At 32.4% G+C, this 12836-nt stretch overlaps 1 protein-coding gene across 11 annotated transcripts in view; it reads right to left on the reverse strand.

Annotated features, from left to right (window-relative positions):
* The window catches only part of ARID4B (AT-rich interaction domain 4B), a 195017-nt gene that overhangs the window by 48710 nt on the left and 133471 nt on the right, over positions 1-12836 (reverse strand). For all 11 annotated transcript variants that reach the window (XR_012481321.1, XR_012481320.1, XM_074262435.1 and 8 more), the window contains exons 12-16: positions 12073-12145; positions 5201-5295; positions 4506-4603; positions 3094-3334; positions 2108-2283 (exon numbers count right to left, since the gene is read on the reverse strand). Coding sequence is in view for 9 of the 11 variants with exons in the window: in XM_074262435.1 (XP_074118536.1) it covers positions 2108-2283; positions 3094-3334; positions 4506-4603; positions 5201-5295; positions 12073-12145 (683 nt within the window). In the remaining 2 variants the exon portion in view is untranslated. The remainder of the gene's footprint in view (positions 1-2107; positions 2284-3093; positions 3335-4505; positions 4604-5200; positions 5296-12072; positions 12146-12836) is intronic.

A 12836-nucleotide genomic window follows, 5' to 3' on the forward strand; every position in this document is an offset into this window, starting at 1 on the left:
CATGTTGAAACCATTTGATTGAAACACTAAGATTACACAGCTGTACTTCACTGATGACAAAGTAAATATTCTTGTACAAAAACAAGTTTAATCTTTGAGCAGCAAATATCCTGTTACTAAATCTCAGCACCATTAGATTTAAAAAGGAGCGTGTATAGTGCTTTTTAACAAAAACAGCAGACAAATTAGATCTTACATACCACTGGGCATACTTGAGGTATTCCACAAATATTAACATGAATAATAACAACAATAAAACAAAAACCATAATGGTATTTAGGAAGTAGACTCAGAAAAACTCTTACTGGTTGTGAAACTATTAAATTCTATATTAGTCAAGCAAGTCAATCAAAATGAAACATGAGATCCATTTAATGTCAGATAGAGATACAGACTGAATGAATTTCATCCAAATAACACATGGAAGTGAACAAAAAGCAAACATGACAATTAATTATTGGAAACCAGCCAAATCTATGAATTCACTGCTGTATCCAACAATGCAGTGGGAAAAATCAAAAGTTAGAGAAATAAGAAGTTGAAAAAAGACCATATGCCCCAAAAGACATTTCAATAAGTAGGCTAAAATAACACACACATATATATACACACACACATATGTATATATACATATATGTGATATGTGTTGATACATACATATATTGAGTAGCACTGACCTATAGTGAGATACATTTCAATGTTATTTGATATAATATATTTATAAATATGTATGTATATGTATATATGTATGTATGTATATGCATATTTATTTCAGTTTACTTTCTTTTAAAGTGCCACATTTTGGGTCAAGAGAAACACAAAATACTCCAACAGATCTCTCGCAAATCTGAACCCAACCTCTTAAAAGTTTTTCACTTCTTAAGTGTAGAGAAAGAAAACAGAAAACTAGAGTTAGTAGCCAATTCCATAGGCAACAAAAGTTTAGAGTGTAAAACAAACAAACAAACAAACAAGAAGTAAACTAAACTAAAACTCAATAATCCTTTAAAATTTTGTTTTTAGGTAACTTATCAGTAATATTCTTCAATATAAAATTAGTGAATTAATTCCTTATATTGTATATGTCTATAATATAATTATAGATATATATATGTCTATATTATATATGTTTAGGAATAAACAATGTACAATCATTTTTTAAATTTTGTAATTAGCTTTCTTTAAAAGTAAGAAAATGAAATCAGCAACATATTTCGTTTTAGGGTAAAATAGCAAGAATATATATTGGAAAGCAAGAATAATAAGAAATTGAAATGGCTACAGGGACAAAAATCCATGAAATATTTTTAAAGGAAATCTTAAACATATATATGCCCCAATGGAAAACTTCAACTACATTCTTTTTCTGCTACTTTATCCCATTTCCCTCATCTTGTTTCCTTTCATGTTGGCTCTTTGGTTCAGTCTCCCATGTAGAGAAGAACTGAGACCTTAGAAGAGTCCAAGGCAGACAGTTTGGACATTTTGCCTGCAAAACATTGACTTAGAAGCCTTTACATACCAACAGGGATTCCTATATTATGCTAAAAAACAAAAACAAAAACCCAACATCTTTTGGAATAGACATTATTGCTCATTACCTCATCAGCATTTTAATAAAGAATTAGGATTTTGTATCTTCATTGTTGGATTATGGTTTCAGAATTCAAGATATCTAATTCCTCTCATTAATTTTAATCCAAATAAAAACAAATTTGGGCCATAACACATAATCTAGACATTTAGTTTCCAATGAACAATGGGATCGTACCTATCACTATCTAGCAAGATGTAGTCAATAAACACATTAAGCAATAAGAAACAATTTCATCTTTGTAAAGTTTCTCATATTTCTAAGTCCAAAACAAGAAAAATAAATCAGAACATTTCCTATTTCCTTGCCATTTCACATTTGTGAGATGTAGACCATGCAAAATTTCTAATAATATGAATCCAAATCAGATAATCATTCTGCATATGCTCTTATTTCTCTCCTTTGGACAAACTAAAATACATTAACAACTTGGAAAAGTGAATCCAACCATTTATTTACATAAAACTAACTTAGCTTTTCAAAATTATGTTTTACCAAAAACAAATGTCTTACCCAGATTTTGCTTTTTCGTCTTCTGCCTCTACCTTTGTGTTGAGCATTTCATCTACCTTAATTGTCTCATCTTCTTTAACTTCTAGATTTTCATTCTCTTCTGTTTTTTTATTGTTAAGTTCTTTTTCCTGATCAGACTGTGTATGTGTAGGTTCTGACAAATTCTTTTTATTACCCTAGGAAAATATTAGAGAAACTAAGCCAAAGTTTAAAAAACTAACATATATATTTTTTAATATCCATGGTCTCTGAGAATAAACCCAGAAGAATGTATATTCCTTATGAGTGGGGAATAGTGGTCCTATTTATCTTCATAATCTTAATGCAAAGCTCAAAGTCGGGGATTAATAAATGCTTGCTCAATTGGAATTTATCTATAATTGCTAATAACATAAAAGTATTTAGTATTACATAATTCATTACTTAACTTCATAAATGCAAAAAATTATTGTGAAAATAAAGCCAAGGAAAGAAGCGAGTTATAAGGCAAATCATATCTTTATCAAAATATCATATGTGCATGGCCTGCATCTTATGCCAAGAAAGGCATTCTGGGTAAATACATACAGCATGTAGGCTTTTTGTCTACATTTTTACTGGGAAAATTGTCACATAGCAGTATATAGACATACTACTGATGTTTAAACAACATTTAAATAATCCATTAAAATATTTTAATAGAGTTTGACATTAGTTCTTACTCTATTAACATACCAAGAAGTTATTTTAAAAAAAGGTAAAATTCTGAAACTCAAAAAAACTTCAAACCAAACTAGGCAAAAATAATTAACTATAACTTTTTGTGACACAAATAAAATATAGTTAAAATACATAAAATTAAAGAAAAAGAGCATATTGGTGAGGAAGCGTCAAATCACTAGTAATGGAGGGTCTATTTTGTACTGTAGAAACTTTTTAAGTCTAATTAAAGATTATAACTCAATGAATCTACTAACAAGTACAGTCACAGATAGAATCTAGTTTACCAGACAAGGTTTGATATTTTCTTTTCTTTCAATTTCATCTTCAGCAGGTTTCTCTTGTTGTAATATAGTATCTCCCTCCTCTTTAACCTCTGCTTTTATCTCTGATTCAGGTTCTTCCTTGTTTTTTGTTTCTTTTGCATTTTCACATTCCTTACAAGGCTTGTTAACCATCTTCTCTGGCAATGCCATTTGAAATTCAATGTTGGCTGATCTACAATATTCTTCAAAGCCATATAAATATCTGAAAAAAATTATTTTTGATAAAAATTCTCAATAAGCTCTTATTATACAGATTCATGACATGAATACAGTGGGGTTAGATGGCTTATGAGAAGTTACTCAACTCTCAAATTCTATGATCCTTAAACTGGTGAAAATTAGATATAAAAATATGTCTACTCATTTAATTCTTAAAGCACAGAAACACACCTTCATGCCAGCTAAGTGACACAATGAAGAGAGATAGCCAGGGAAAATGTAGTCAGGAGAGAGAGGGCCTTGTGTGAGTTATGTGAAAGATGATAAGATGAGGAAGGACTGGAAAGGTAGGAAGAAGTCATATTATGAAGATAGTTAAAAGTCAAATGGAGGATTTTATATTTAAACTTGGAAATAATTTAAAGTAATGAATGAGTAAGAAGTGTATTATGGTTAGACCTGGGCTTCAAGAAGATTGTTGATACTAGAGTGGGGAAAGAGACTTAAGGCACGGACACCAACTAATAGTTTGGGAATTAAGTGATTAAGATGTTGTGAAGGTACAAAGGAAAAGACTGGACAATTCAGTGGATACATGTGGCGAGAGCACATAGTCAGGGATAATATCTCAAACAAATTGAAAACCATAGTGACTAGAAAGATAGCAGTGTTCTCAAATAGTAACGTGGAAATCTGGAAGATAGGTGGGTTTAAAGGGAAAGAAGTGATGAGACCTAAGAAAAAGATCACATCTATATAGGTCTATTTAAATTTTGTGTGATTCACTATTCCACCCAAAAAACAACATGGAGAAGTAAGCTTAGGTTGGTCTCCTACTTCTTGGTCCCTACCTAGAGGATAAAATACACCACCAGAGGATCAACTTTCCAAGGTGCTATGTTGAGGTAGAAGGAAGTAGGGTGAGAGTGAGGGAATTTTTCCACTGGTATTTGCAAAGTTATTGTTAGGGGTATTGCCTGGATACTAGCATGGTTATAACTGCCCTTGTGGGCCTACACACCCAGCAGAAGGTTGGAAACTAATACAGTATAGGAGAGAAATTGAGGGAATTGAAAGAATAAGAGTGGTTGTACTAGAGGCAAAGCCCACAACACACTCCCTCTTCTATTTTCCTACTCTCTAATAAGTTGATCACATTCCCATGAGATTGAGACAAAGTACCCTTTTGGGAGACCACTGCTTTTAACACTTACTTTTTGTAAGCACATTTAACATTGTATCCTGCAGCTGAATTTAAAACAGGAATTCCAAGATCTTGATAGACTTGCTTCCATACAGCTCCACTTTCAATCTATAATGAAAAATAAAATAAAAACTTGCATCAATGAATTAGAAAAGCACAAATTTTAAAAGAAATAACATTTTTCCACAAAAGAAATAAAATTTAGAATTAGAAATGATTTTCAAAAAAAAAAAAAACCAATTGATAAAATTCATTTCTAACTGAAAAGACAAAATTTTAATTTCATTCTCTACTAAAAACTACCATTCAAATAGGATGTTTTAAATTTAGAAGAAAAAAATTAAATAAATCTAAAAATTAATAAATGAAGCATTAAATTTGTCATACTAAAAAAAATCAGATCTGCTCAATTGAACTTAACAGACATACATTTAAACAAAGTATTTAAAAGATATCAGTTGGCTGATTTTCATATCAAACTGAAGGTCATTTCTGAGGTCATGATAGTTTACTCAGAAACTTATGATAGTAAATTTGAAAGACTGAATGAAAAAATAGTACAACCTTGAATTCTTAATAAAAACACAAATTTGGTACATAATAGCGATTCTTTGAATGTAAAAAAGTAACCATTCTTTTTTTCTTATTCATAATTTCTCAGTCCTTTAAGGTTTTGACATACTTCACTATTATTTTAATACTTACATTATCAAATCCTCCAAGTTTGTGTACAAGTCTAAATAACTTAAAGAGATTCAAATTTCGGTATCCAAGTACAGGTCTTTTATTAATAGGTGTGCCTATTATCAAAACAAAAATTATTTTAGAGACTTTTTTCAACCACAAGAATTAAAATTTTGTGAAGTTACAATTGTTAATAGAAAAAAATAAATATTTTCTAATCATACTGTAGAAGGTACACAGGCAATATATTAATCAAATTAACATTTTTCCTGAACCAATGCACTTGCCATTAATTCTGTTGCTACTTTAAGCACTTTACATTAGTAAAACTAGTTAAATTTCAAACACAGACAAAAAAATTCAAATATGAATCTGATTAAAAATAGAATTTCTGATATGATGCACTGCATATAAGTGAAACAATGTTCCTGATCAAGATATTTTCTGAAAAGACAAAGTGCAAAGAGTGCTAGAACTGAGAATCAAAAAGCTATTGGTCAAAATTTGCTTCTAATACTGGATAATCTTGGGCAAGTCATAACCTTAATCTTATCTCTAAATAAAATGAGGAGGCTAGAATAGATAACTTCTAAAATCTCTTTTATTTCAATTGATTCTATGACTCCTTAGATCCTACATGAGTATGAAACTTCAGAGAATGTGTCTTATTTTTTATAGTAACACTGAAAAAATATCATAGATGAGTCTGTACTGTACAAAATCAAGTACAAGGAAAAATCTTTTAATAATAAAGTATGGCGAAATTACACAATATCTGTTTCAATTCACATTTCACTTTGTCATGTATGTTTCAAAAGAGTTTTCAGGGATACTTATTAATAGTTATTTATTTTCTCAGAGATCTGTTATCTAGAGGAACAGGAGAAGTAGGTAGAAATGAGTAGTAGTGACAGGACAGCTGATAGGCAAGAATACAAAGAGTGTTGGAAAACAACTACATAAAACAGCAACCATAATCTTTATTAAATTATCACTCAAAAGAGTTTCACTTTTATGATTACTATGATATTCCTTTATTTGATCAAAACTTCTTCCTTAACCAAACCACTTCCCGGGGATCACCAGGAGGAATTTGAGAGAAAACAACAACATAGAACTAAATTGGTTCACCAAGGATAGAGAAAGCCATTGTTGGGATGACTGACTAGGTAACAGAGATGGAGGGAATGAAGGACATGTTGAAGACAAAGAACCACCAGCTCCCCTCTATCTACTGTTTGCTCAGATTAGTATGTGGTTTATTTGTATTTGTATCCCCAGAGTTTAGCACAGTCCTTGCCACATATTAAAGCTTAACAAATGCTTTCTGACTTGAGCTATTTTTCTACCCAAATCATTCCATTTCCCTATGCTTTATTCTTCCTAAAACTATTCTTCGTTCTCACTGTGAATTCTGGCCCTTCCATATCTCATATGAATAAAGTCACTAAAATTTAAGATATCTCTAATTTCTGCTGATCCTTTTACATCTTCCACTTTGATTCACTATCACACTTAGAAGAGAGACAATCTAAAGCTCTTGAAAACCCGCTTTTCTTATCCAATGAGCATAGACCTCATTTAGTAGAAAATGAAATGGTGAAGGAAATGGCAAACCACTCTAATATCTTTGCCAACATCAAATGGAGTCATGAAAAATTGGGCATGACTAAAAAAACAAAACAAACAAACAAAAAAAAACAACAAGGGGTCATTTGCTCTGAGTGATTTCTGCATTTCAAAATACCTTTATTCTAGTTTGATGAAGAAATGAACCATTTCTCTTCGGAAAGCCAATTCTATTACCTTTAAAATATATTTTTAGTTAACTTTGATTTCAGTTTCCAATGAAGTAAACATTTTCTCTCTGAAAGGCCAATCTCATTACTTTAAAAAAAATATTTTTATTGAACTTTGTTTTAATATCACCTACTTTTCTAAATGTATCCCCCTAATCCAAGTGCCATTTATTAGGACAAAGAGAAAGGGAAAAAAATCAGAATAAAAGTGAACAACCTATCCAAAAAAAAGTTTGATATTATATCGAGATTCCACACCTATAATGTATTAAAGCACATTATGTGCCAGGCACTGCGCTAAGCACTGGGGACATAAAAAGAAGCAAAAGAGAGTATTCTATCCTCATGGAGCTTACAATCTAATGGAGGAGGTAATATTCAAACAAACATGATTATGCAAAGCAAACTATTTAGAGGATAAAAACAAAACAAAACAAAACAAAACAAAACAAAAACAAAAAAACTACCTGAGAGAAAGCACTGTATAACAGGGATTAGGGAAGGTTTCCCTTAGAAAAGAAGCCAGGGAGATCAGAAGATGAAGAGAAAAAGACTTCTAGGCATGGCAACCAAGCAGAGAAAATGCCCAGAACTGAGAGATTAAGTGTTTGCTTGTTACACAGGTTATTTAACGTGGATTGAAGAGTATGTGTCAGGGACTGATTAAAAGAAGGCATAAAGGGGTTAATTTATAAAGATTTTTTTGAATACCAAACAGATCATTTTATATTTGTTACTAGAGAAAATAGGTTACTGGAATTTAACAGGTGTGAGAGAGTTGGAGCATTTACTAGGTTTTCATATGCTTTAGGAAAATCACTTTACTAGTTAAAAGGAGAATGGATTAGAGTGGGGAAAGATTTAAGGCAGGAAGATTCACCAGCAGGTTACTGCAGTAATTGAGGTGTGAAATAATAAGGGCTGTACTAGAGTTGTAGAAGTTTCAGAGGAAGACAGGGGGTTTTATTTTGAGAGATGTTGCAAAGGTGAAGTCAGCAGGCCTTGGTAACAGCTTAGATACAAAAACTGAAAGATTATGAGAAATCTAGAAAGATTCCTATGTTATGAGCCTGATGGACTGGGAGACTAGCACTGTCTTCTACTATTTGTAAGGAAGCACTGTCTTCTACTATTTGTAAGGAAGGTAAAAGATGAGATAGGGCTTAGGATGAAAAACAAGTTCTGTTTTGGATATGTTGAGTTTAAGATATTTACTGGACATCTGTGGAGCAGCTGATGACTCACTGGATACAACATTGCCCCTAGACTTAACAAAACCTGAGTTAAATTCAGCTTCACATACTTCCAAGCTGTGTGACTCTGATTGTTCTACAAAAGGATCTGCTGAAGAAAGAAAAGAGAATCTACCCAGTACTTTTGTCAAGAAAATCCCATGGACAACTATGGTTTATGGGGTCCTACATTCCATGAAGTCACAAGGGTCAGACATGATTGAGAACTGATCAATTACAAAAACCAGTTACCTTTTTTTTTTTTTTTTTTTTTTTTTTTTGCTAAGGCAATTGGGGTTAAGTGACTTGCCCGGGGTCATACAGCTAGGAAGTGTTAAGTATCTGAGACCAGATTTGAACTCGGGTCCTTCTGACTTTAGGACTGGTGCTCTATCCACTGCGCCAAATAGCTGCCCCCAAAAACCAGATATCTTGAGATGGGAAAAAAAAAAAAAGCTGGAGATGCAAGCTTGGTGGTCAGTAGAGAGCTGGGGCAAGAAAGGCAGATTTGAGAATCATCAGCATATAAATAAATGATAATTAAATCCATGAGAACTGGGTATCACCAAATGAAGTAATATATACAGAAAAGAGGGTTAAGATAAGAACCCTATCTGATGCCTATAGTCAGAAGGTATGACCTGGGTGAGTATCCAGCAAATGAGTGGTCAGATAGGAGGAATGTGTCTTGAAAAATTAGAGAGAGGAAAATATCAAGTTAATGTTGATGGTTATGAACAGTGTCAAAGGCTGCAGAGAGATTAAGAAGAATGAGGACTGAGAAAAGGCCATTGGATTTGGTAACTAAGATTGTAATAATCTTGACAAGAGCAATTTCAGTGGAATGAATGATAAACTGAATTTTAAGAGACAAAGAGAATAGGAGAAAATCTCAAAGGCACCTATTTTAGCTAGTCTTTTCAAGGAGTTTATCTATAAAGAGTAGAAGAGAGATACAAGACAGTAGGAGAGGTGAAAGGATCAAGTGATAGTTTTTTCAGGATTAGAGACAATGGGCATATTTGTAGGCAGTAGAAAACAAGCCAACAGAGGAAGGAAAATTACTGAAAATAAGTGAAAGAGTAGGAATGACCAAAGGGGCAATTTGTTGGAGGACACTGGATGGAATAAGGTCACTTGAACATTTATAAAGAAATGGGAGAGGGGAAGAGTGCATTCCCACATCTCTTCTTTAGGATCAAAGTCATTAAAATTTCATAGCATTTATTAATTTACTTGTGTCTTCAAAACTTTTCCAAGAAGCCTGCCCTCATAATCATTGCCTCCTAGAAAAATTTTCATTTTCTTCTTATCAATTACTTCATTGCTACTTTCTACTAACACACCCCAGTCTGTCCTTCCATTGAATTCACCATCTCTTCAAATTATCTCCCTATATCTCTCATTTTCCAATCCTAATTCCCAGAAAACTATCTATTTTAATTACCTCCATTTTGTCCCTTTTCATTCCTCAATAACTAGCAATCTGGCTTTTGACCATCATTTAAACCAAACTGCTCTTTCCAATGTTACTATCCTCATAATTGTCAAATCCAATGGTCTTTTCTCAAACCTCAGACTTCTTGATTTCTCTATGGCATTTTATACTGTTGACGATCCCTTCTGGATATTCATTTCTTTGTCTGTTTTTGTAACATTGCTCTCCTTGTTTCTCTCCTGTTATTATGGGGTTGTTTCTTCCTTCTCAGTCTCTTTTGCCATATAATTATCCATATTCCACCAGCTAACTGTGAGTACCTACCAAGATTCTATCCTGCCCTTGTCTCTTCTTTCTATATGAACTTTCTGGGTGAACTCATCATATCTGGAAGCACAATCTCCTCATTTCCTCCCCTCTTCTTTTAAACACAGCTCAAATAGCATTTCTGTATCAAACTATTTTTGATCCCCCTAGTAGTGCCTTCCTTCCCAAACTACCTTTCTATTTATATAAATAAGTATTGTTTTCCCCATCACAATATAAGGTGCTTGTGAATTAGACCGTTTCATTCTCTACATTTCTCTCTCAGGAACATAGTAGGTACTTAGTAAAGGCTTATTGATTAAGTGATGTATCAAAACCTCTTCTCATTCCTGAGCTCTAATTCCAAAAAACTCTCTGAATATTTTCTATCATTCTATAGAAGCCTCTTTACCCAGCTGGTTCACTGCATTTCAATATTGCTCACAATGGCAGTACTCCTCACTCCTCTTCAACTCCTTCCTCTGATTGATGGGTTTCTCCCATAATCTTCATTTTAAGGAGAACACATAGGTCAGGTTTAACAACAATCTGGACTTCCTCTACTATGTTCCCCTCATAGCCTACTACCTACTACCTCCATTTTTTCAACTTTCTGTTTTGTGCTGTTACTCTTCCTCCTTAAAAGGAAAGGAGTCTCTCCCTCTTTTTCTTCTTGCATTTTAATTTAAAGAGTTTAGAATTGTCCTGGAACATGGTAAAATCCTAATTGTCAACTTGTTGACATGAATTGATTACCAGAAACTTTGAACTAAATAGTCTATACTAAATAGTCAATATGAATCTTGAATTCAATGTGCCTTAATTTTTTTTCCTACCAAATACATTATTTTCTTCTACTTATTACTGTAGAATATATTTTAAAAGAAAACATTCTTTAATTTATGTTTATAATATTGGAGTATCAATCTCTACATCCTAACTGTTTACTTCTTTCCATTCATGTAGTTACCACTTTAGTCCAAGCTATTATCACCTCTCACCTGCACTACAGTAATAGGCTCTTTCTTAATTGACCTCTCTGTCTTAATTCACTCCCCTTCCTAATTCATTTTCCACAGTTGTGACATTCCTAGAGCACAATTTTGATCTTTTAGTCCCATGATCTAATAACACTCATGGTTCTCTACTACTTCTAGGACCAAATACCAATTCTTCTGTTTGGAATTAAAGCCCTTCAAACATATTTTCAAAATAACTTCCAAGTCTTATTATGATTTACCTTCCTTCCCACACTCTATTCTTACCATTCCTCAAACACATAGTATTTCCATTTCCATTTTCCAAGACTTCTCACAGACTGTCCCTTAGACCTGCAATGCAATCCTACCTCAATGTCACATCTTAATCCCAAGCCTCCTTCAAAGATCAGTTCAAGTAGCATCTTCAACCAAAGGCCTTTTCTGATTCTACAGATGTTCGTGTTTGCTTTCCCAAATTACCTTGTGTTTAACTTAAAAAAAATTTTTTTTTTGCATTTCATTATATATTGTATTCTCCAAGAGAATGCAAGGTTTTTGAAAACAGCATCTATTTCCTCTTTTGTTTTTGCAACCTTCATAAGTTTTTTTTCCTCTAAAAACAATAAGAAAATGGGGCAAGAAAGAAGAAAAAGGACTGAAATCAATGTGGAGGCACTTTGATTTCAGTGGGTGATCTGTGGCTCTATTGCTAAAAATTAATTTCTGAGATGATTATGTCATGACTATTCTATAATTTTCTATTATATCTGTTCTAGTTTGCATATTTTCCCTTTTCTCATCTGAGAGACAAAGTAGCTCTATATGGGGTTGGAATAAGGATCCATACATGCAAAGATATATAACATAGAAAATTCAAAGCATTTTAAAGTATAAAAAATGCCTCCATTATAGTGATCCAAAATCAGAGCAGAAAAAAGAAAAAAAGCAAACTTTTAGATAAGAAACGTAGAAACAGAAATCTGGAAAACAGATCAATTTATAAAATAGTATAACTTTACATATCATGAAGTATGAATATATTTTTTAAATTGATCAAAATCAACTTTTAATAACTAGTGATTTGATTATCTGAAAAAAAAATTTAATTGGAGATTAATTGAAAGAAAGTACACTTCACCTCTGTCTTCCATAAATTTGTAAAGCTGTTGAAGAAAGTTCTCTCGTTCCTCTGGAAAAGGTTCTATTTCTTCCTAATGAAAACCAAACAAGATTAAAAAAAAAAATCACAATTTGTCCAATTACATATTTAATTAATACAAGATGGTTTTATGATCTCTCCAAAACTGTATTATCACAAAGTGCTTAAAAGAGTGTTTTACCATTAAAATATCAAGTCTTAATAAATACTAAGTTATTCAGAAGCCATAAATGCCACTTTCAAAATCTTCAGGATTTAAGTTAGAATTTTCTCTGAAAAGTAATCCAATAAGTAAAATACCAAAAAGAAATTCCATAAAGGGAGGTAAAATTAGAAATAAATCCTTCAGAAACTCATGAACAAGTCTTTTTCCTATAACCATAATTCATTTACAAACTAACATTATAGTCCCAAGATGACCTATTCTTAAACCAAAATAGGCAGTAACAATAACAACCAAAAATTTTGATTTCCATACACAATTTCCCCCAAGGTCAGATATAATTAGAAATATCTTTACACATAACCCCACAGTGCAGTTATTTAAACTTATGGAATCGAGTGGGGCCCAAACTTGGTTTAAAATTACCTGAAGACTCAGAGTTAGGGAAATCTTCAGATAATAAATTTGATTTCCATTACAAGGAAGGGCCTATTTTCTTGCTGTAGTGACCAAGGGTTGCAGCACTGGTAAGTGAATCCCAGAAAAACCTATAGAGAGCAGGGTAGTTAATTGAGATATA

Source organism: Sminthopsis crassicaudata, chromosome 4 (genome assembly GCF_048593235.1).
Source record: "Sminthopsis crassicaudata isolate SCR6 chromosome 4, ASM4859323v1, whole genome shotgun sequence".
Taxonomy (NCBI): Eukaryota; Metazoa; Chordata; class Mammalia; order Dasyuromorphia; family Dasyuridae; genus Sminthopsis; species Sminthopsis crassicaudata.